Source organism: Pseudophryne corroboree, chromosome 5 (assembly GCF_028390025.1).
Source record: "Pseudophryne corroboree isolate aPseCor3 chromosome 5, aPseCor3.hap2, whole genome shotgun sequence".
Taxonomy (NCBI): domain Eukaryota; kingdom Metazoa; phylum Chordata; class Amphibia; order Anura; family Myobatrachidae; genus Pseudophryne; species Pseudophryne corroboree.
In genome coordinates this window covers 583,966,578-583,989,430 of record NC_086448.1, presented here as the reverse complement: position 1 = coordinate 583,989,430, position 22,853 = coordinate 583,966,578, and the positions used below count along the sequence as shown (strand labels likewise).

At 49.1% G+C, this 22,853-nt stretch overlaps 1 protein-coding gene across 1 annotated transcript in view; it reads left to right on the top strand.

Annotated features, from left to right (window-relative positions):
- The window catches only part of TIMM21 (translocase of inner mitochondrial membrane 21), a 98,179-nt gene that overhangs the window by 25,853 nt on the left and 49,473 nt on the right, over positions 1–22,853 (top strand). Inside the window, exons 2-4 of the mRNA XM_063923378.1 lie at positions 17,692–17,754; positions 17,831–17,928; positions 18,665–18,738. Of these exons, the coding sequence (XP_063779448.1) occupies positions 17,692–17,754; positions 17,831–17,928; positions 18,665–18,738 (235 nt within the window). The remainder of the gene's footprint in view (positions 1–17,691; positions 17,755–17,830; positions 17,929–18,664; positions 18,739–22,853) is intronic.

Genomic DNA, 22,853 nt, shown 5'->3' with positions numbered 1-22,853 from the left:
GTGCGGATTGTCTGCAATACTTGTATATAGTTATTGCCTAACTAAAGGGTTATTGTTTAGAGCCATATGTTGAGAGGCTCAGTTATTTTTCATACTGTTAACTGGGTATAGTATCACGAGTTATACGGTGTGATTGGTGTGGCTGGTATGAGTCTTACCCGGGATTCCAAAATCCTTTCCTTATTGTGTCAGCTCTTCCGGGCACAGTATCCTAACTGAGGTCTGGAGGAGGGGCATAGAGGGAGGAGCCAGTGCACACCAGGTAGTCCTAAATCTTTCTTAGTTGTGCCCAGTCTCCTGCGGAGCCGCTATTCCCCATGGTCCTTACTGAGTTCCCAGCATCCACTACGGACTACGAGAAATAGAATTACCGGTGAGTAAATTTTTATTATTTCTCAGTAAAACTCCTACATCACCACATCTTCATTTTGGTCCCTGTATTCTTGTCCAAAACTGTTATACTCCTTTTCCACCTAAGTCCCGAGTCTGACCCGGGATTTGGAACACTGTTCCAATCTGGGGCAGACCAGGGACTTTACCCCTTTTCCCAGCAGCGCCAATCCTGGAATTCACGTTTATACTGAACATTGAGGCAGTGTGTTTTGGCCGACATTTGGAGATGACGTTATCTCCAAGCTCCAGGACAACCAGCAAATTAGGACCCCATGTTCCCTAATGGAAGTTGGTCACGTTGAGGGCAAGCCCAGCACTCTGGAAGCTGCTGGGCTGTCCTCAGCCTCCAGCACACACCTTTACCCAACTGGTGCTGCTGTCTACATAGCAAGGCTGATGGCATGTGCTCCCGACCACCTGTGGGGCACTGCAGTTCGGGAGTTATGGGCTCTTAGCATGCTGTAAACAGGTCCCAGGTCAGATTAATCGGGTAACCCGTTTACACTGCCCTTTAACCAAGGTCCTACCCGTGTCCAACCCTGCTCGCTACACCGTTTGGATTTTTGAGTAATTGGCGCCTATTTTGTTTTTTGGGACCCTTTACCAAACCCGGGTTGATGTGCGTTCATATGCAAAAACCCGGGTTTTTCAAGGCAATGGAAAACCACATCATTCCCGCACTACCACAGCCAGGTTCGGCTCTACAGTATATAGATGGGACCTGACTATAGCCTTTGATGCGCTAAGATGTCTTTTCCACTGGTTAATCCTTGTTATATAAATTATTCTGTAACTAGTTGCCAGCCCGTCAAAATAACGGAACAACATAACAGTAACGTCCGCGCCGGTGGCTGTCTGCACCCGAGTGGAGCAACTTTGAATTGCTCTGTCGGGTGCCATCTGTTGACCGCCGACATGCAGACACTTGAATTCCCCCATAGAGGTGAGTAGCAGTCTTATTTATATAGGACGTACCTTTGCTTTTGCATCTGACGTTTGGTACACATTAGACAATATATCCAACGATCCAGTTCTACTCACCACACAAACCTGTGCGGCTATATGCTACATTTAAATACAATACTGTAGCTCCAGACCCACACATTTGTTTTCGCAGCCCCATAGGGTTGTGTACAAAAATCTCCACCTCTGGGGCGAGAGAGCCAGGAGTGGGGTGAAACATTTTCAGGCCCTTGCTACATCAACTCGCTCCCCTGGCAGCTAATTGAATCGACCCCTAAAGGTCTGATAAAGAGTTGAATGCAAGGACGTTTTGAAGATAGTTCTTACGATTACTAACACCGCATATGCTCTGCAGTTGTGTGTAAGCCGCTACAGACGACTCATACCCATCTCGTCGCATCTCCACTTAGGGGTGAATTAGCATATCTGGATGTTATTGGGGTGTTTTCATGTGGGCTAAAGCTGGATACACACTATACAATTATTTGTCCAATCCATTTGATTTAACCAATTTATCCAAACAACCTTTTTTACCCGTTTTCCGGCTTTTGGGAGGAAATGGTTGATGGGAATTTGCGTCCATACATTACTAGATTTTTCACTGACCAGAAAGATTGGACAGATACTGTTATAGTGTGTATCCAGCTTAAGTTTAGTGAGGGAGTCCAGATGGGCTTGCAGGCTATTCTGAGTTGTGCTCATCTGATTTGCATCAAGGATAGGACTGATGCAATTGTACACTGATAAGGATGACTCTGTGAAACCAAGCAAATGGATAAGAGTGGTGCTGTTGTGTAGAATCCCACAACTCCGTGAACGGACGACTGTCTGTAGTTGGTTCCCGGTAGTGTTAATTGTTGTTTCTCTAACGTCCTAGTGGATGCTGGGAACTCCGAAAGGACCATGGGGAATAGCGGCTCCGCAGGAGACTGGGCACAACTAAAAGAAAGCTTTTAGACTACCTGGTGTGCACTGGCTCCTCCCACTATGACCCTCCTCCAAGCCTCAGTTAGATTTCTGTTCCCGGCCGAGCTGGATGCACACTAGGGGCTCTCCTGAGCTCCTAGAAAGAAAGTTTATTTTAGGTTTTTTATTTTACAGTGAGACCTGCTGGCAACAGGCTCACTGCATCGGGGGACTAAGGGGAGAAGAAGCGAACCTACCTGCTTGCAGCTAGCTTGGGCTTCTTAGGCTACTGGACACCATTAGCTCCAGAGGGATCGACCGCATGGAACTGGCCTTGGTGTTCGTTCCCGGAGCTGCGCCGCCGTCCCCCTTACAGAGCCAGAAGCAAGAAGAGGTCCGGAAAATCGGCGGCAGAAGACATCAGTCTTCACCAAGGTAGCGCACAGCACTGCAGCTGTGCGCCATTGCTCCTCATGCACACTTCACACTCCGGTCACTGAGGGTGCAGGGCGCTGGGGGGGGGGCGGTCTGAGCAGCAATAAAAACACCTTGGCTGGCAAATATATCACAATATATAGCCCCAGAGGCTATATATGTGATAAATACCCCTGCCAGAATCCATAAAAAAGCGGGAGAAAAGTCAGCGAAAAAGGGGCGGAGCTATCTCCCTCAGCACACTGGCGCCATTTTCTCTTCACAGTGCAGCTGGAAGACAGCTCCCCAGGCTCTCCCCTGTAGTTTGCAGGCTCAAAGGGTTAAAAAGAGAGGGGGGGCACTAAATTTAGGCGCAATATTGTATATACAAGCAGCTATTGGGAAAAATTCACTCAATATAGTGTTAATCCCTAAATTATATAGCGCTCTGGCGTGTGCTGGCATACTCTCTCTCTGTCTCCCCAAAGGGCTGTGTGGGGTCCTGTCCTCAGTCAGAGCATTCCCTGTGTGTGTGCGGTGTGTCGGTACGGCTGTGTCGACACGTTTGATGAGGAGGCTTATGTGATGGCAGAGCAGATGCCGATAAATGTGATGTCGCCCCCTGTGGGGCCAACACCAGAGTGGATGGATAGGTGGAAGGTATAAACCGACAGTGTCAACTCCTTACATAAAAGGCTGGATGACGTAACAGTTATGGGACAGCCGGCTTCTCAGCCCGCGCCTGCCCAGGCGTCTCAAAGGCCATCAGGGGCTCAAAAACGCCCGCTCCCTCAGATGGCAGACACAGATGTCGACACAGAGTCTGACTCCAGTGTTGACGAGGTTGAGACATATACACAATCCACTAGGAACATCCGTTACATGATCCCGGCAATAAAAAATGTGTTACACATTTCTGACATTAACCCAAGTACCACTAAAAAAGGGTTTTATGTTTGGGGAGAAAAAGCAGGCAGTGTTTTGTTCCCTCATCAAATGAGTGAATGAAGTGTGAAAAAGCGTGGGTTCCCCCGATAAGAAACTGGTAATTTCTAAAAAGTTACTGATGGCGCACCCTTTCCCGCCAGAGGATAAGTTACGCTGGGAGATATCCCCTAGGGTGGATAAGGCGCTCACACGTTTGTCAAAAAAGGTGGCACTGCCGTCTTAGGATACGGCCACTTTGAAGGTACCTGCTGATAAAAAGCAGGAGGCTATCCTGAAGTCTGTATTTACACACTCAGGTACTAGACTGAGACCTGCAGATAGTGCTGCTGCAGCGTGGTCTGTAACCCTGTCAAACAGGGATACTATTTTGCGAACATAAGACGTCGTCTTATATATGAGGGATGCACAGAGGGATATTTTGCCGGCTGGCATCCAGAATTAATGCAATGTCCATTCTGTCAGGAGGGTATTAGAGACCCGACACTGGACAGGTGATGCTGACTTTAAAAGGCACATAGAGCCTTATAAGGGTGAGGAATTGTTTGGGGATGGTCTCTGGGACCTCGTATCCACAGCAACAGCTGGGAAGGAAATTTTTTTACCTCAGGTTTCCTCACAGCCTAAGAAAGCACTGTATTATCAGGTACAGTCCGTTCGGCTTCAGAAAAGCAAGCGGGTAAAAGGCGCTTCCTTTCTGCACAGAGACAAGGGAAGAGGGAAAAAGCTGCACCAGTTAGCCAGTTCCCAGAATCAAAATTCTTCCCCCGCTTCCTCTGAGTCCACCGCATGACGCGGGGGCTCCACAGGCGTAGCCAGGTACGGTGGGGGGCCGCCTCACAAATTTCAGCGATCAGTGGGCTCGCTCACAGGTGGATCCCTGGATCCTTCAAGTAGTATCTCAGGGGTACAAGCTGGAATTCGAGACGTGTTCCCCCCCGCCGTTTCCTTAAATCTGCCTTGCCGACAACTCCCTCAGGCAGGGAGGCTGTGCTAGAGGCAATTCACAAGCTGTATTCCCAGCAGGTGATAGTCAAGGTGCCCCTACTTCAACAAGGACGGGGTTACTATTCCACACTGTTTGTGGTACCGAAACCGGACGGTTCGGTGAGACCCATTTTAAAATTTGAAATCCTTGAACACATACATAAAAAAATTCAAGTTCAAGATGGAATCGCTCAGGGCGGTTATTGCAAGCCTGGAGGAGGGGGATTACATGGTATCCCTGGACATCAAGGATGCTTACCTACATGTCCCCATTTACCATCCTCACCAGGAGTACCTCAGATTTGTGGTACAGGATTGCCATTACCAATTCCAAACACTGCCGTTTGGACTGTCCACGGCACCGAGGGTCTTTACCAAGGTAATGGCAGAAATGATGATACTCCTTCGAAAAAAGGGAGTTTTAATTATCCCGTACTTGGACGATCTCCTTATAAAGGCGAGGTCCAAGGAGCAGTTGTTGGTCGGAGTAGCACTATCTCGGGAAGTGCTACAACAGCACGGACGAATTCTATACATTCCAAAGTCACAGCTGGTTCCTACCACACGCCTACTGTTCCTGGGGATGGTTCTGGACACAGAACAGAAAAAAGTTTTCTCCCGCAAGAGAAAGCCAAGGAGCTGTCATCTCTAGTCAGAGACCTCCTGAAACCAAAACAGGTATCGGTGCATCACTGCACACGAGTCCTGGGGAAAATGGTAGCTTCTTACGAAGCAAAATTCCATTCGGCAGGTTCCATGCAAGAACCTTTCAGTGGGACCTCTTGGACAAGTGGTCGGGATCGCATCTTCAGATGCATCGGCTGATAACCCTGTCTCCAAGGACCAGGGTATCTCTACCGTGGTGGCTGCAGAGTGCTCATCTTCAAGAGGGCCGCAGATTCGGCATACAGGACTGGGTCCTGGTAACCACGGATGCCAGCCTTCGAGGCTGGGGGGCAGTCACACAGGGAAGAAATTTCCAAGGACTTTGGTCAAGTCAGGAGTCGTCCCTACACATAAATATTCTGGAACTGAGGGCCATTTACAATGCCCTAAGTTTGGCAAGGCCTCTGCTTCAACACCAGCCGGTACTGATCCAATCAGACAACATCACGGCAGTCGCCCATGTAAACAGACAGGGCGGCACAAGAAGCAGGATGGCGATGGCAGAAGCCACAAGGATTCTCCGATGGGCGGAAAATCACGTCTTAGCACTGTCAGCAGTGTTCATTCCGGGAGTGGACAACTGGGAAGCAGACTTCCTCAGCGGACTCGACCTACACCCGGGAGAGTGGGGACTTCATCCAGAAGTCTGCCAACTGTTGGTAAACCGTTGGGAAAGGCCACAGGTGGACATGATGGCGTCCCGCCTAAACAAAAAACTAGATATTGCGCCAGGTCAAGGGACCCTCAGGCAATAGCTGTGGACGCTCTAGTGACACCGTGGGTGTACCAGTCGGTTTATGTATTCCCTCCTCTGCCTCTCATACCAAAGGTACTGAGAATAATAAGAAAACGAGGAGTAAGAACGATACTCGTGGTTCCAGATGGACCAAGAAGAGCTTGGTACCCTGAACTTCAAGAAATTATATCGGAGGACCCATGGCCTCTACCGCTCAGACAGGATCTGCTACAGCAGGGGCCCTGTCTGTTCCAAGACTTACCGCGGCTGCGTTTGACGGCATGGCGGTTGAATTCCGGATCCTAAAGGAAAAGGGCATTCCGGAGGAAGTCATTCCTACGCTGATAAAAGCCAGGAAAGAAGTAACCGCAAACCATTATCACCGTATTTGGCGAAAATATGTTGCGTGGTGTGAGGCCAGGAAGGGCCCAACAGAGGAATTTCAGCTGGGTCGTTTTCTGCACTTCCTACAGTCAGGAGTGACTATGGGCCTAAACTTGGGTTCCATTAAGGTCCAGATTTCGGCTCTGTCGATTTTCTTCCAGAAAGAACTGGCTTCACTGCCTGGAGTTCAGACATTTGTAAAGGGAGTGCTACATATTCAGCCCCCTTTTGTGCCTCCTGTGGCACCATGGGATCTCAACGTGGTGTTGAGTTTCCTAAAATCACATTGGTTTGAGCCACTTAAAACTGTGGATTTGAAATATCTCACGTGGAAAGTGGTCATGTTATTGGCCTTGGCTTCGGCCAGGCGTGTGTCAGAATGGGCGGCCTTGTCAGGTAAAAGCCCTTATCTGATTTTCCATATGGATAGGGCAGAATTGAGGACTCGTCCCCAGTTTCTCCCTAAGGTGGTATCAGCTTTTCACTTGAACCAACCTATTGTAGTGCCTGCGGCTACTAGGGACTTGGAAGATTCCAAGTTACTGGACGTAGTCAGGGCCTTAAAAAATTATATTTCCAGGACGGCTGGAGTCAGGAAAACTGACTCGCTTTTTATCCTGTAGGCACCCAACAAAATAGGTGCTCCTGCTTCTAAGCAGACTATTGCTCGCTGAATTTGTAGCACAATTCAGCTGGAGCATTCTGCGGCTGGATTGCCGCATCCTAAATCAGTAAAAGCCCATTCCACGAGGAAAGTGGGCTCACCTTGGGCGGCTGCCCGAGGGGTCTCGGCTTTACAATTTTGCCGAGCTGCAACTTGGTCAGGGGCAAACACGTTTGCTAAATTCTACAAATTTGATACCCTGGCTGAGGAGGACCTTGAGTTCTCTCATTCGGGGCTGCAGAGTCATCCGCACTCTCCCGCCCGTTTGGGAGCTTTGGTATAATCCCCATGGTCCTTTCGGAGTTCCCAGCATCCACTAGGACGTTAGAGAAAATAAGATTTTACTCACCGGTAAATCTATTTCTCGTAGTCCGTAGTGGATGCTGGGCGCCCATCCCAAGTGCGGATTGTCTGCAATACTTGTATATAGTTATTGTTAACTAATGGGTTATTGTTATGAGCCATCTGTTGAGAGGCTCAGTTATGTTTCATACTGTTAACTGGATATGGTATCACGAGTTATACGGTGTGATTGGTGTGGCTGGTATGAGTCTTACCCGGGATTCAAAATCCTTCCTTATTGTGTCAGCTCTTGCACAGTATCCTAACTGAGGCTTGGAGGAGGGTCATAGTGGGAGGAGCCAGTGCACACCAGGTAGTCTAAAAGCTTTCTTCTAGTTGTGCCCAGTCTCCTGCGGAGCCGCTATTCCCCATGGTCCTTTCGGAGTTCCCAGCATCCACTACGGACTACGAGAAATAGATTTACCGGTGAGTAAAATCTTATTTTCTCTAACGTCCTAGTGGATGCTGGGGACTCCGTAAGGACCATGGGGATAGACGGGCTCCGCAGGAGACATGGGCACCTTAAGAAAGAATTTAGGTTCTGGTGTGCACTGGCTCCTCCCTCTATGCCCCTCCTCCAGACCTCAGTTTGATACTGTGCCCAGACGAGCTGGGTGCTTTTCAGTGAGCTCTCCTGAGTTTGCTGAGAGAAAGTATTTTGTTAGGTTTTTTATTTTCAGGGAGCTCTGCTGGCAACAGACTCCCTGCATCGTGGGACTGAGGGGAGAGAAGCAGCACTACTCTCTGAAGCTAGGTCCTGCTTCTTAGGCTACTGGACACCATTAGCTCCAGATGGATTGTACGCAGGATCTCACCCTCGCCATCCGATCCCAGAGCCGCGCCGCCGTCCCCCTCGCAGAGCCGGAAGACAGAAGCCGGGTGAGTATGAGAAGCAAAGAAGACTTCACAGGCGGCAGAAGACTCCGTTTTTCACTGAGGTAACGCACAGCACTGCAGCTGTGCGCCATTGCTCCCACACACCTCACATACTCCGGTCACTGTAATGGTGCAGGGGGGGGGGGGGCGCCCTGGGCAGCATTTGGGACCTCTTTTGGCAAAAGTTAAACATATATACAGCTGGGCACTGTATATATGTATGAGCCCCCGCCAAAAACTGCATATTTAAGCGGGACAGAAGCCCGCCGCCGAGGGGGCGGAGCTTCTTCCTCAGCACTCACCAGCGCCATTTTTTCTCCACAGCTCCGCTGAAAGGAAGCTCCCCAGGCTCTCCCCTGCAGATACATGGTAGAAGAGGGTAAAAAGAGAGGGGGGGCACATAATCAGGCGCAAAAAACAATATATAAACAGCAGCTACTGGGTTAACATTAAGTTACTGTGTTATTCCTGGGTTTATAGCGCTGGGGTGTGTGCTGGCATACTCTCTCTCTGTCTCTCCTAAGGGCCTTGTGGGGGAACGGTCTTCAAAAAGGGCATTCCCTGTGTGTGTGGTGTGTCGGTACGCTTGTGTCGACATGTCTGATGAGGAAGGCTATGTGGAAGCAGAGCGGGAGCAAATGAATGTGGTGTCTCCGCCGACGGCGCCGACACCTGATTGGATGGATATGTGGAAGGTTTTAAACGATAATGTTAATTCCTTGCATAAAAGGTTAGAAAAAGCTGAAACCTTAGGACAGTCAGGGTCCCAACCCGTGCCTGATCCTACGTCGCAGAGGCCGTCAGGGTCTCAGAAGCGCCCACTATCCCAAATTGTTGACACAGATGCCGACATGGATTCTGACTCCAGTGTCGATTACGATGATGCAAAGTTACAGCCAAAATTGGCTAAATCCATCCGTTATATGATTATAGCAATTAAGGATGTGTTGCACATCACAGAGGAAATCCCAGTCCCTGACAAGAGGGTACATATGTATGGGGAAAAGAAGCCGGAGGTAACCTTTCCCCCCTCACACGAGCTAAATGAGTTATGTGAAAAGGCTTGGGAATCTCCAGATAAAAAACTGCAGATTTCCAAAAGGATTCTTATGGCGTATCCTTTTCCGCCAACGGACAGGTTACGCTGGGAATCCTCCCCTAGGGTGGACAAAGCTTTAACACGCTTATCCAAGAAGGTAGCCCTGCCGTCACAGGATACGGCTACCCTCAAAGATGCTGCGGATCGCAAACAGGAGGTTACCCTGAAGTCCATTTATACACATTCAGGTACCTTACTGAGGCCGGCGATCGCGTCGGCCTGGGTGTGTAGTGCTGTAGCAGCATGGACGGATACCGTGTCTGAGGAAATTGATACCTTAGACAAGGATACTATATTGTTGACCTTGGGGCATATTAAAGACGCTGTCCTATATATAAGAGATGCTCAAAGAGACATTAGTCTACTGGGTTCTAGAATAAATGCTATGTCAATTTCTGCCAGAAGGGTCCTGTGGACTCTGCAATGGACAGGTGATGCCGACTCAAAAAGGCATATGGAGGTTTTACCTTACAAGGGTGAGGAATTGTTTGGGGAGGGTCTCTCGGACCTGGTCTCCACAGCTACTGCTGGAAAGTCAAATTTTTTGCCATATGTTTCCTCACAGTCTAAGAGAGCACCGTATTATCAAATGCAGTCCTTTCGATCACAGAAAAACAAGAAGGTCCGAGGTGCGTCCTTTCTTGGCAGGGGCAGAGGAAAGAAGCTGCACAACACAGCTAGTTCCCAGGAACAGAAGTCCTCCCCGGCCTCTACAAAATCCACCGCATGACGCTGGGGCTCCACAGGCGGAGCTAGGCCCGGTGGGGGCACGTCTTCGAAATTTCAGCCACAAGTGGGTTCACTCCCAGTTGGATCCCCTGGCAATAGATATTGTGTCTCAGGGATACAAGCTGGAATTCGAGGAGATGCCCCCTCACCGATACCTCAAATCAGCCCTGCCAGCTTCCCCCCCACGAGACGGAAATAGTGTTAACTGCAATTCACAAATTGTATCTTCAACAGGTGGAGGTCAAAGTTCCCCTCCTTCAACAAGGAAGGGGTTATTATTCGACCATGTTTGTAGTCCCGAAACCGGACGGTTCGGTCAGACCCATATTGAATTTAAAATCCCTGAACATATACCTGAAAAGGTTCACGTTCAAGATGGAATCGCTGAGAGCGGTCATCGCAAGCCTGGAAGGGGGGGATTTTATGGTGTCTCTGGACATAAAGGATGCATACCTTCATGTCCCCATTTATCCACCTCATCAGGCGTACCTCAGATTTGTGGTACAGGATTGTCATTACCAATTTCAGACGTTGCCGTTTGGTCTCTCCACAGCACCGAGAATATTTACCAAGGTAATGTCGGAAATGATGGTACTCCTGCCGAAGCAAGGAGTCACAATTATCCCATACTTGGACGATCTCCTCATAAAAGCGAGATCAAGAGAGCAGTTGCTGATCAGCGTAGCACTTTCTCTGGAAGTGTTACGGCAACACGGCTGGATTCTGAATATTCCAAAGTCGCAGTTGGTTCCTACGACTCGTCTGCCTTTCCTGGGCATGATTCTAGACACAGACCAGAAAAGGGTTTATCTCCCGATGGAGAGAGCTCAGGAACTAATGACACTGGTCAGGAACCTATTAAAACCAAAACAGGTGTCAGTGCATCACTGCACTCGTGTCCTGGGAAAGATGGTGGCATTATACGAGGCCATTCCCTTCGGCAGGTTCCATGCGAGGACTTTTCAATGGGACTCAGTGATCGCGCTAATCCAAAAAAAAAGTGGGTCCCAGGGACCCCTCACTTTCAAAAATTGGGGTTTTACCGGTCCTTTTCTGGGTCCCATCGAAATGAAGGTTCTTATTAATCTTAATCTTATTTGGACACTACAAAAGTGTTGCAAGGTGGAGGGATGGGGTGATAGTGCTGCTGGGCTGTGTAGCATGCAGGACACCCTGCACCAGAGCTGTATCTAGACATTTTGGTGCCCTTAGGTAGAAAGTGAATTGGTGTTACACCTTACCAGATCGTAAAGTAGAGGCAGTGCGCGCGTCGCAAAATTTTAGGGGCGTGGCTTCATGGGGAAGGGGCGTGACCACACAATAGTGCCAATTAACATTACATCACACAGTAGTGCCGCTTATACAGATTGCACCAGGTAGAACCTCCTATACACACTGCGCCAGGTAGAGCACGTTATACATATTGCACCAGGTACAGCTCGCTATACACTTTGCTCCAAGTAGAGCACATTATACACATTGCACCAGGTAGAGCCCTTTATACACATTGCGCCAGGCAGAGCCCGTTATACACATTACGCCAGGTAGAGCACTTTATACACATTGTGCACGTTAGAGCGCATTATTATACACATTGCACCCAGTAGAGCACGTTATATACATTGCACCAGGTACAGCACATATAAACATTGCACCAGGTAGAACACTTAAGACACATTGCACCAAGTAAATCAAATATAAACATTGCACCAGGTAGAGCACGTTATACACAATGCGACCGGTAGAGCACGTTATACACAATGCGACCGGTAGAGCACGTTACACACACTGCACCAGGTAGAGCACGTTACACACACTGCACCAGGTAGAGCACGTTACACACACTGCACCAGGTAGAGCACGTTACACACACTGTACCAGGTAGAGCTCGTTACACACATTGCGCCAGGTAGAGCTCGTTACACACATTGCGCCAGGTAGAGCACGTTACACATTGCGCCAGGAAGATCACGTTACACACATTGCGCCAGGCAGAGCACGTTACACACATTGTGCCAGGCAGAGCACGTTACACACATTGTGCCAGGCAGAGCACGTTACACACATTGCGCCAGGCAGAGCAAGTTATACACATTGCGCCAGGTAGAGCGCCGAGACACATTGCGCCAGGTAGAGCGCCGAGACACATTGCACCAGGTAGAGCGCCGAGACACATTGCACCAGGTAGAGCGCAGAGACACATTGCACCAGGTAGAGCGCCGAGACACATTGCACCAGGTAGAGCGCCGAGACACATTGCACCATACCCCGGGCACACACACAGCAGCTACCCACCACACACACACACACAGCATCTGTCCACCTTATACCCCGGACGCACACACAGCATCTGCCCACCTTATACCCCGGACGCACACACACAGCATCTACCCACCTTATACCCCGGACGCGCGCGCACACACACACACAGCATCTGCCCACCTTATACTCCGGACGCACACACACACACAGCATCTTCCCACCTTATACTCCGGACGCACACACACACAGCATCTGCCCACTTTACACCCCGGACGCACACACACACACAGCATCTGTCCACCTTATACCCCGGACACACACACACACACACACACACACACACACACACACAGCATCTGCCCACCTTATACTCCGGACGCACACACACACCATCTGCCCACCTTTTACCCCGGACGCACACACAGCATCTGCCCACCTTATACCCCGGACGCACACACACAGCATCTGCCCACCTTATACCCCGGACGCGCACACACACACACACACACAGCATCTGCCCACCTTATACTCCGGACGCACGCACACACACAGCATCTGCCCACCTTATACCCCGGACGCACACACAGCATCTGCCCACCTTTTACCCCGGACGCATACGGACGCACACACACAGCATCTGCCCACCTTATACTCTGGACGCACACACACACACACCATCTGCCCACCTTTTACCCCGGACGCACACACAGCATCTGCCCACCTTATACCCCGGACGCACACACACAGCATCTGCCCACCTTATACCGCGGACGCACACACACACTCAGCAGCTGACCACCTCATACTCCAGGCGCGCACACACACACATCTGCCCACCTCATAATCCACCCCCCTTTTATACCCCGTGCACACACCCATTTTCCCCCCAACCCCCATACAACCAGGACACACAAGCAGTAATTTAACCTTCTCTCCTTATGCCCCGTGCACACCCCCAGCAATTGCAAACCCCCCCCCCCCCCCCCCCCCCCAGACAACTCGGACACACAAGCAGTGATTGACCATCTCCCCTTGTACCCCAGGCACACACACACTAACTGGCCCCCTGCAACAGTGCAAGCACCTCCTCGCTGGCAGAGCCCACATGGCAGGCACGGTGAGAGAAGTCCGTTTACAGCAGCGCACACACACACGCTGGCCGGCGCTCAGAGCGGCTGTCAGGAGCGGCACACACACACTAACTGGCCCCCTGCAACAGTGCAAGCACCTCCTCGCTGGCAGAGCCCACATGGCAGGCACGGTGAGAGAAGTCCGTTTACAGCAGCGCACACACACACGCTGGCCGGCGCTCAGAGCGGCTGTCAGGAGCGGCGGGGAAACTGACCTGCAGTGAAGCGGTGCGCTCAGTCCATGAGCACGGGCGCAGGAGCGGAGGGTTCAGGCAACAACAAGTCTATGATGAATGGGCGCCTCCGCGGTGCTCACCTTCTCCCGCCACAGGCATCAATCACTGACTTAACAGGAAGTGATTGGCTGCTGCAGCAGAGCGCGTCCCCGGGGACCCGCCCATTTCAGAAAAGTGAGTCACCTTCCCTCAAAATCGGGTAAAATACGCGCTATAGCGCGTTTTTGCGATCACTGGAGACAAGTGGTCCGGATCACATCTTCAGATGCATCGGTTAATCACCCTATCCCCCAGGGCCAGGGTGTCACTCCTGTGGTGGCTGCAGAGCGCTCACCTTCTCGAGGGCCGCAGATTCGGCATTCAGGACTGGGTCCTGGTGACCACGGACGCAAGCCTCCGAGGTTGGGGTGCAGTCACACAGGGAAGAAATATCCAAGGTCTGTGGTCAAGTCAAGAGACCCAGACGGGTCGATACGCGTTGGAGAGAAAAAAGCATATCATCACACCATCACACCTACAAAAAGCTACAAGACCGAGAAGACTATCCGGACGGAACATCACTGCACAGATCGGTGATCCCGTGAAGAGAAAACGAAGCCGCGCGGCTGAAAGGGAACAGACCTACAAGCAGAGCGCCGAGAGAGAAGACCGGAGGAAGAAAGAAAAGAACGGGATCAAGCACAGGAGAATAAGGTATCTGACCCCGCAGGAGGGAAGGTTCACGACGGACAGTCCCCTTGTGGGTCCCGAAGTTAGTGCACCTTCCCCCCAGTGGCATGACCGCGTCCCCCCGTCAGTAGCAGTCGGTAGACGCCTGTGAGTGCAGGCGCCTCCGGCCGACTATAACGGGGAGAACTAGCGGGGAGTCCGGGGTTTCTTTATACCTTATCCCTGAACACCTTATCCCACTGATACCAACGTTGGGGTACCCCGCAGCATCGCAGCATCAAAATTAAGATCTTGCCTCCACTGGGATACACATTATTATTAGCACTGGGCTAAATTTGGAAATTGAACATTGCCTTGTTTTCCGGATAATCTACCTTATCTGTAGTTTACCTAATAACCAGTCACAACAAGGTGGAAAAGAGGTGGGACGCCACACTCTATTTCACACCAGACATTTGAAATTTTTCAATATATACTTTTCAAATCTTTTTATTCACGTTCTTCCCAAAGTTTTTTTCAACACTGTACAGATGCAGGAAGATTTTTCCTGACCTGTTATCATTTTGGACATATAGTTACCTGAAATAAAAGGTGTTTTTTTGTTTTTGTTTTTGTATTTTCCTTCATTTTTCATTTATATATACTTTTCTTTTTTCAAAAGAATAAATGTCAATTTAATTTTTATCCAAACAGTACTGTGTTTTTTCCCTTTATTCAAATCACCCATTTATTAATTTATATACACACAGGCGCAGTTGGGTAAAATTCCTTTACATAAGTCAAGAGACTTGCCTTCACATCAACATCCTGGAACTAAGGGCCATATACAACGCCCTACGTCAAGCGGAGACCCTGCTTCGCGACCAACCGGTTCTGATTCAGTCAGACAACATCACCGCAGTGGCTCATTTAAACCGCCAAGGCGGCACAAGGAGCAGAGTGGCGATGGCGGAAGCCACCAGAATTCTTCGCTGGGCGGAGAATCACGTAAGCGCACTGTCAGCAGTGTTCATCCCGGGAGTGGACAACTGGGAAGCAGACTTCCTCAACAGACACGACCTCCACCCGGGAGAGTGGGGACTTCATCAGGAAGTCTTCGCACAGATTACAAGTCGGTGGGAACTGCCACAGGTGGACATGATGGCATCCCGCCTCAACAAAAAGCTACAGAGGTATTGCGCCAGGTCAAGACACCCTCAGGCGATAGCTGTAGTCGCCCTGGTGACACCGTGGGTGTTCCAGTCGGTCTATGTATTTCCTCCTCTTCCTCTCATACCCAAGGTGCTGAGGATAATAAGAAAAAGAGGAGTGAGAACAATACTCATTGTTCCAGATTGGCCACGAAGGACTTGGTATCCAGATCTGCAAGAAATGCTCACAGAGGACCCGTGGCCTCTTCCTCTAAGACAGGACTTGTTGCAACAGGGGCCCTGTCTGTTCCAAGACTTACCGCGGCTGCGTTTTACGGCATGGCGGTTGAACGCCGGATCCTAGCAGAGATAGGCATTTCGGATGAGGTCATTCCTACGCTGATAAAGGCTAGGAAGGACGTGACAGCTCAACATTATCACCGTATATGGCGAAAATATGTTGCTTGGTGTTAGGCCAGGAATGCTCCTACGGAGGAATTCCAGCTGGGCCGTTTCCTTCACTTCCTACAGTCCGGAGTGAATTTGGGCCTAAAATTGGGTTCCATTAAGGTCCAGATTTCGGCCCTATCCATTTTCTTTCAAAAGGAGTTGGCTTCTCTACCTGAAGTTCAGACTTTTGTTAAGGGAGGGCTGCATAGTCAGCCCCCGTTTGTGCCTCCAGTGGCACTGTGGGATCTCAACGTGGTGTTGGATTTCCTGAAGTCGCATTGGGTTGAGCCACTTAAATCCGTGGAGCTATAATACCTCACGTGGAAAGTGGTCATTCTGTGGGCCTTGGCGTCGGCCAGGCGTGTATCAGAATTGACAAAAGCCCTTATCTGTATTTTATATGGGAAAGGCGAAATTGAGGACTCGTTCCCAATTCCTTCCTAAGGTGGTATCAGTTTTTCATGTGAACCAACCTATTGTGGTGCCTGCGGCTACTTGGGACTTGGAGGATTCCAAGTTACTGGACGTAGTCAGGGCCCTGAAAAGTATATGTTTCCAGGACAGCTGGAGTCAGGAAGACTGACTCGCTATTTATCCTGTATGCACCCAACAAGCTGGGTGTTCCTGCTTCTAAGCAGACGATTGCTCGCTGGATCTGTAGCACGATTCAACTTGCACATTCTGCGGCTGGACTGCCGCACCCTAAATCTGTAAAAGCCCATTCCACGAGGAAAGTGGGCTCTTCTTGGGCGGCTGCCCGAGGGGTCTCGGCTTTACAACTTTGCCGAGCTGCTACTTGGTCAGGGGCAAACACGTTTGCAAAATTCTACAAATTTGATACCCTGGCTGAGGAGGACCTTGAGTTCTCTCATTCGGTCCTGCAGAGTCATCCGCACTCTCCCGCCCGTTTGGGAGCTTTGGTATAATCCCCATGGTCCTTACGGAGTCCCCAGCATCCACTAGGACGTCAGAGAAAATAAGATTTTACTCACCGGTAAATCTATTTCTCGTAGTCCGTAGTGGATGCTAGGCGCCCGTCCCAAGTGCGGACTGTCTGCAATACTTGTATATAGTTATCCTTGACTAAAAGGGTTATTGTTGAGCCATCTGTTGAGAGGCTCTGTTATGTTCATACTGTTAACTGGGTATCATATCACGAGTTATACGGTGTGATTGGTGTGGCTGGTATGAGTCTTACCCGGGATTCAAAATCCTTCCTTATTGTGTCAGCTCTTCCGGGCACAGTATCCTAACTGAGGTCTGGAGGAGGGTCATAGTGGGAGGAGCCAGTGCACACCAGGTAGTCCTAAATCTTTCTTAGCTGTGCCCAGTCTCCTGCGGAGCCGCTATTCCCCATGGTCCTTACGGAGTCCCCAGCATCCACTACGGACTACGAGAAATAGATTTACCGGTGAGTAAAATCTTATTTTTTTCATTTCATGTTATATGTAAGTCCTTCAGAATATCCTTGGAGAGTATTCATATCAGAGGTGGTACAATTGCAGGCATGCAACACAACAACTGCATAGTCTGTATTTGCTTTATTATTAGAGACCTCACAATTTAGGATTATAATTTTGGATTTAATTAGATGGTCTCCCCTGATTAAAGTTTTTAATATGTCTTGTTAGAGATAGCTGCGGAATGTCTGCATCGTTTGGTGTCCTCTGCACAGTCTAATGTGTTCCTTACTGCTCTTGTTCATTTCAGTGACGCAAGCTGGCAGAGATATTAGCTATTTCATTGTAGCACTGGTTGGCATTGGAGTTACAGGTAAAAGCCTTTTTTATCTGTCATACTAATAAGAATTAGTTGCATTCCTACATAAACATGACGTGGTGTTTTGCAGGGGGACTTTTTTATGTTGTGTTAAAAGAACTGTTCTCTTCTTCGAGTCCCAGTAAAATTTATGGAAATGCATTTGAAAAGTGTCGAAATCATCCTGAGGTAAGCAAATTTATGACCTAAACAAACATACAGTAGGGAATAGATATAGCAAGCAGTATATTCAGAATAATATACATGTTATGGGACTGTTGCATGTAAAATGCTTGCTAGATAATAAAATAGCTGCTGGCGATTAATCTTATGTATGTTCTGAAAAATATTTAATATGCTTTTTAGCCATCAGTGTCCGTAGATATGTTTCTAAAGGTCTGCTTGTTTTAGGCTTTGACACTTTGGGGAGATTCCTTTTAGCTGCCTGATTATACGGTTCTGCCCGATCATACATAGCGGGAAATGCTGGCAGGGATATCTACCACATAGAGGTGCAATGTGAAGACCTACGAGATCTCTGTTCCATAATGATGGAAATCTGTGCAGCTGCCCATCGCACAAGTTTCTGATGGAACCGTGTTCTGAGTTGTATTGGACCCTCATTGTATAAACTACACTAAGACCATGAACACGCTAATACTGACTGCTTTGTGTGTTGAATTTATACATGTAAAATGGCAACAAAAACACTTAAGTAATTTTATGTAGTCAGAGAGGATCCAACAGGCATTGAATAGGCCCCTTAGGCTCTATTAACACTTGTGCATTCATATTTTTGTGTGTAGGAATGTGTACTTTTTAAGTTGTTTTGGTCATTTATGTATATTTTTGTAATTTCAAAAATTAACGTTAAAGTGTCCTTAATAGTAGTGTGTTTTATATTCTAGTTTATTTTATTAATAAGGTTATTGGAGCTTTTGGGGAGCCCATCAATGCTTATGGAGAGACCACAAGACGGGGAAGAAGACAGCATGTTAGGTGAGTGCTCAAGTGCGGCATTAAGTGCTCCATTAGTTGATACATTCATTTATATAAAACTGTAAGGACTAGAATAAATAATTGAAATTGGTGCATAGAATAGCCATAATTAGTAGTTTTCTAAGCACTTGCTGCAGAGATATTTTACAACTAAAAAGCCTTTTCAGAAGGAAAACTAAATACTTAAAAAAAAATTAAAAAAAATAATAATGTAAGAGACTGTAGTGCTTTATTACAGATATGGCCACGTGATTATTTGCAGTCACAGGTCGTTTTCTGCTATCAGTGTGTCTGCAAACGTGCACTGTATATGCACCCGCGACGCATAGTCGCAATCGTGATGCATACGCCTGTGCGGTTCATTTACGGGTAAGATGAGCATGGCCATATCTGTACCTTTCATTGAATATTAGAAGTGGTCATCTTTATGAACCATAGAGTCCTAAAATAAATCAAATGTATCACACGTGAATTAAATTCTTATTTACGTGTGAATTAAATATCCATTTCTCTGACGTCCTAGTGGATGCTGGGAACTCCGTAAGGACCATGGGGAATAGCGGGCTCCGAAGGAGGCTGGGCACTCTAGAAAGATTTATGACTACCTGGTGTGCACTGGCTCCTCCCACTATGACCCTCCTCCAAGCCTCAGTTAGATTTTGTGCCCGGCCGAGGTTGGATGCACACTAGGGGCTCTCCTGAGCCTTTAGAAAGAAAGATAGAAATTAGTTTTTTTATTTTCAGTGAGACCTGCTGGCAACAGGCTCACTGCAGCGAGGGACTAAGGGGAGAAGAAGCGAACCTGCCTGCTTGCAGCCAGCTTGGGCTTCTTAGGCTACTGGACACCATTAGCTCCAGAGGGATCGACCGCAGGCCCAGCCTTGGTGTTCGGTCCCGGAGCCGCGCCGCCGTCCCCCTTACAGAGCCAGAAGCAAGAAGAGGTCCGGAAAATCGGCGGCAGAAGACATCAGTCTTCACCAAGGTAGCGCACAGCACTGCAGCTGTGCGCCATTGCTCCTCACACACACTTCACACTCCGGTCACTGAGGGTGCAGGGCGCTGGGGGGGGGGCGCCCTGAGAAGCAATAATAACACCTTGGCTGGCAAAAATACCACAATATATAGCCCCAGAGGCTATATATGTGGAAAATACCCCTGCCAGAATATAGGAAAAAGCGGGAGAATAGTCCGCGGAAAAGGGGCGGAGCTATCTCCCTCAGCACACTGGCGCCATTTCTCCTTCACAGATCCGCTGGAAGGAAGCTCCCTGGCTCTCCCTTGCAGTCTACACTACAGAAAAGGGTAAAAAAAGAGAGGGGGGGCACTAAATTTAGGCGCAGTATACAATTATATAGAAAAAGCAGCTATAGGGGACATAACTCAGTTAGTCCCTGCATTATATAGCGCTCTGGTGTGTGCTGGCATACTCTCACTCTGTCCCCCCAAAGGGCTTTTGTGGGTCCTGTCCTCTGTTGGAGCATTCCCTGTGTGTGTGCGGTGTGTCGGTACGGCTGTGTCGACATGTTTGATGAGGATAATGATGTGGAGACTGAGCAGATGCCTTTAGAAGGGATGTCACCCCCTGCGGGGCAGACACCTGAGTGGTTGAGCTTATGGAAAGAAATGAGTGCACGTATAGACTCCTTACATAAGAAATTTGACGACATGCCAAATGTGGGACAGCCGACTTCTCAGCTCGTGCCTGTCCAGGCGTCGCACAGGTCATCAGGGGCTCTAAAACGCCCGCTACCTCAGACCGCAGACCCAGATGTCAACACTGATACTGACACCAGTGTCGACGACGATGAGTCTAACCTGATGCCCACTAAGGCCATTCACTGCATGATTGAGGCAATGAAAGAGGTGTTACACATTTCTGATATAAATACAGGTACCACTAAAAAGGGTATTATGTTTGGGGAGAAAAAACTACCCGTAGTTTTTCCCCCATCAGATGAATTAAATGAAGTGTGTGAAGAAGCGTGGGCTTTCCCTGAAAAAAAATTGGTAATTCCTAAGAAGGTACTAATGGCGTTCCCTTTCCCGCCAGAGGATAGGTCACGTTGGGAAACACCTCCTAAGGTGGATAAAGCGCTCACACGTTTGTCTAAAAAGGTGGCACTACCATCTCCGGATACGGCCGCCCTCAAGGAACCTGCTGATAGAAAGCAGGAGGCTATCCTGAAGTCTGTATATACACACTCAGGCATTATACTTAGGCCAGCTATTGCGTCAGCTTGGATGTGCAGTGCTGCCGCTGCCTGGTCAGATAAACTGTCAGAAAATATTGACACATTAGACAGAGACACGATCCTGCTAACCATAGACCATATCAAAGACTCAGTCTTATATATGAGAGATGCACAGAGGGAAATCTGCCGACTGGCATCTAAAGTAAGTGCATTGTCCATTTCTGCTAGGAGAGGCTTATGGACTCGCCAGTGGACAGGAGATGCAGATTCTAAAAGGCACATGGAAGTTTTGCCATATAAGGGTGAGGAATTATTTGGGGATGGTCTCTCGGACCTAGTTTCCACAGCAACGTCTGGGAAGTCAGCATTTTTACCCCATGTCCCCTCACAGCCTAAGAAGGCGCCGTTTTATCAGGTTCAGTCCTTTCGGACCCAGAAAAACAGGCGTGGAAAAGGCGGGTCTTTTCTGTCCAGAGGCAGAGGTAGGGGAAAAAGGCTGCAACAAACAGCAGGTTCCCAGGAGCAAAAGTCCTCCCCCGCTTCTTCTTCCAAGTCTGCCGCATGACGGTGGGGCTCCACAGGCGGAGCCAGGTACGGTGGGGGGCCGCCTCAAGAATTTCAGCGATCAGTGGGCTCGCTCACAGGTGGATCCCTGGATCCTTCAAATAGTATCTCAGGGGTACAAACTGGAATTCGAGGCGTCTCCACCCCACCGGTTCCTAAAATCTGCCTTGCCGATTGCTCCCTCAGACAGGGAGGCGGTGCTAGCGGCAATTCACAAGCTGTATTCCCAGCAGGTGATAATCAAGGTACCCCTACTTCAACAAGGCCGGGGTTACTATTCCACACTATTTGTGGTACCGAAACCAGACGGTTCGGTGAGACCCATTTTAAATTTGAAATCCTTGAACACATACATAAAAAAATTCAAGTTCAAGATGGAATCGCTCAGGGCGGTTATTGCAAGCCTGGACGAGGGGGATTACATGGTATCCCTGGACATCAAGGATGCTTACTTGCATGTCCCCATTTACCATCCTCACCAGGAGTACCTCAGATTTGTGGTACAGGATTGCCATTACCAATTCCAGACGCTGCCGTTTGGACTGTCCACGGCACCGAGGGTATTTACCAAGGTTATGGCGGAAATGATGATACTCCTTCGAAAAAAGGGAGTTTTAATTATCCCGTACTTGGACGATCTCCTAATAAAAGCGAGGTCCAAGGAACAGTTGTTGGTGGGCGTAGCACTATCTCAGGAGGTGCTGCACCTGCACGGCTGGATTCTGAATATCCCAAAGTCACAGCTGGTTCCGACGACACGGCTACTGTTCCTGGGTATGATTCTGGATACAGTCCAGAAAAGAGTGTTTCTCCCGGAGGAAAAAGCCAGGGAGTTGTCATCTCTAGTCAGAGACCTCCTGAAACCAAAACAGGTATCAGTGCATCGCTGCACGCGGGTCCTGGGAAAGATGGTGGCTTCTTACGAAGCAATTCCCTTCGGCAGGTTCCATGCCAGAATTTTTCGGTGGGACCTGTTGGACCAGTGGTCCGGATCGCATCTTCAGATGCATCGCTTAATAACCCTGTCTCCAAGAACCAGGGTGTCTCTACTGTGGTGGCTGCAGAGTGCCCATCTTCTAGAGGGCCGCAGGTTCGGCATACAGGACTGGGTCCTGGTGACCACGGATGCCAGCCTTCGAGGCTGGGGGGCAGTCACACAGGGAAGAAACTTCCAAGGACTATGGTCGAGTCAGGAGACTTCCCTTCACATAAATATTCTGGAACTAAGGGCCATCTACAATGCCCTAAGTCAAGCAAAATCCCTGCTCCTACACCAGCCGGTACTGATCCAGTCAGACAACATCACGGCAGTCGCCCATGTAAATCGACAGGGAGGCACAAGAAGCAGGATGGCGATGG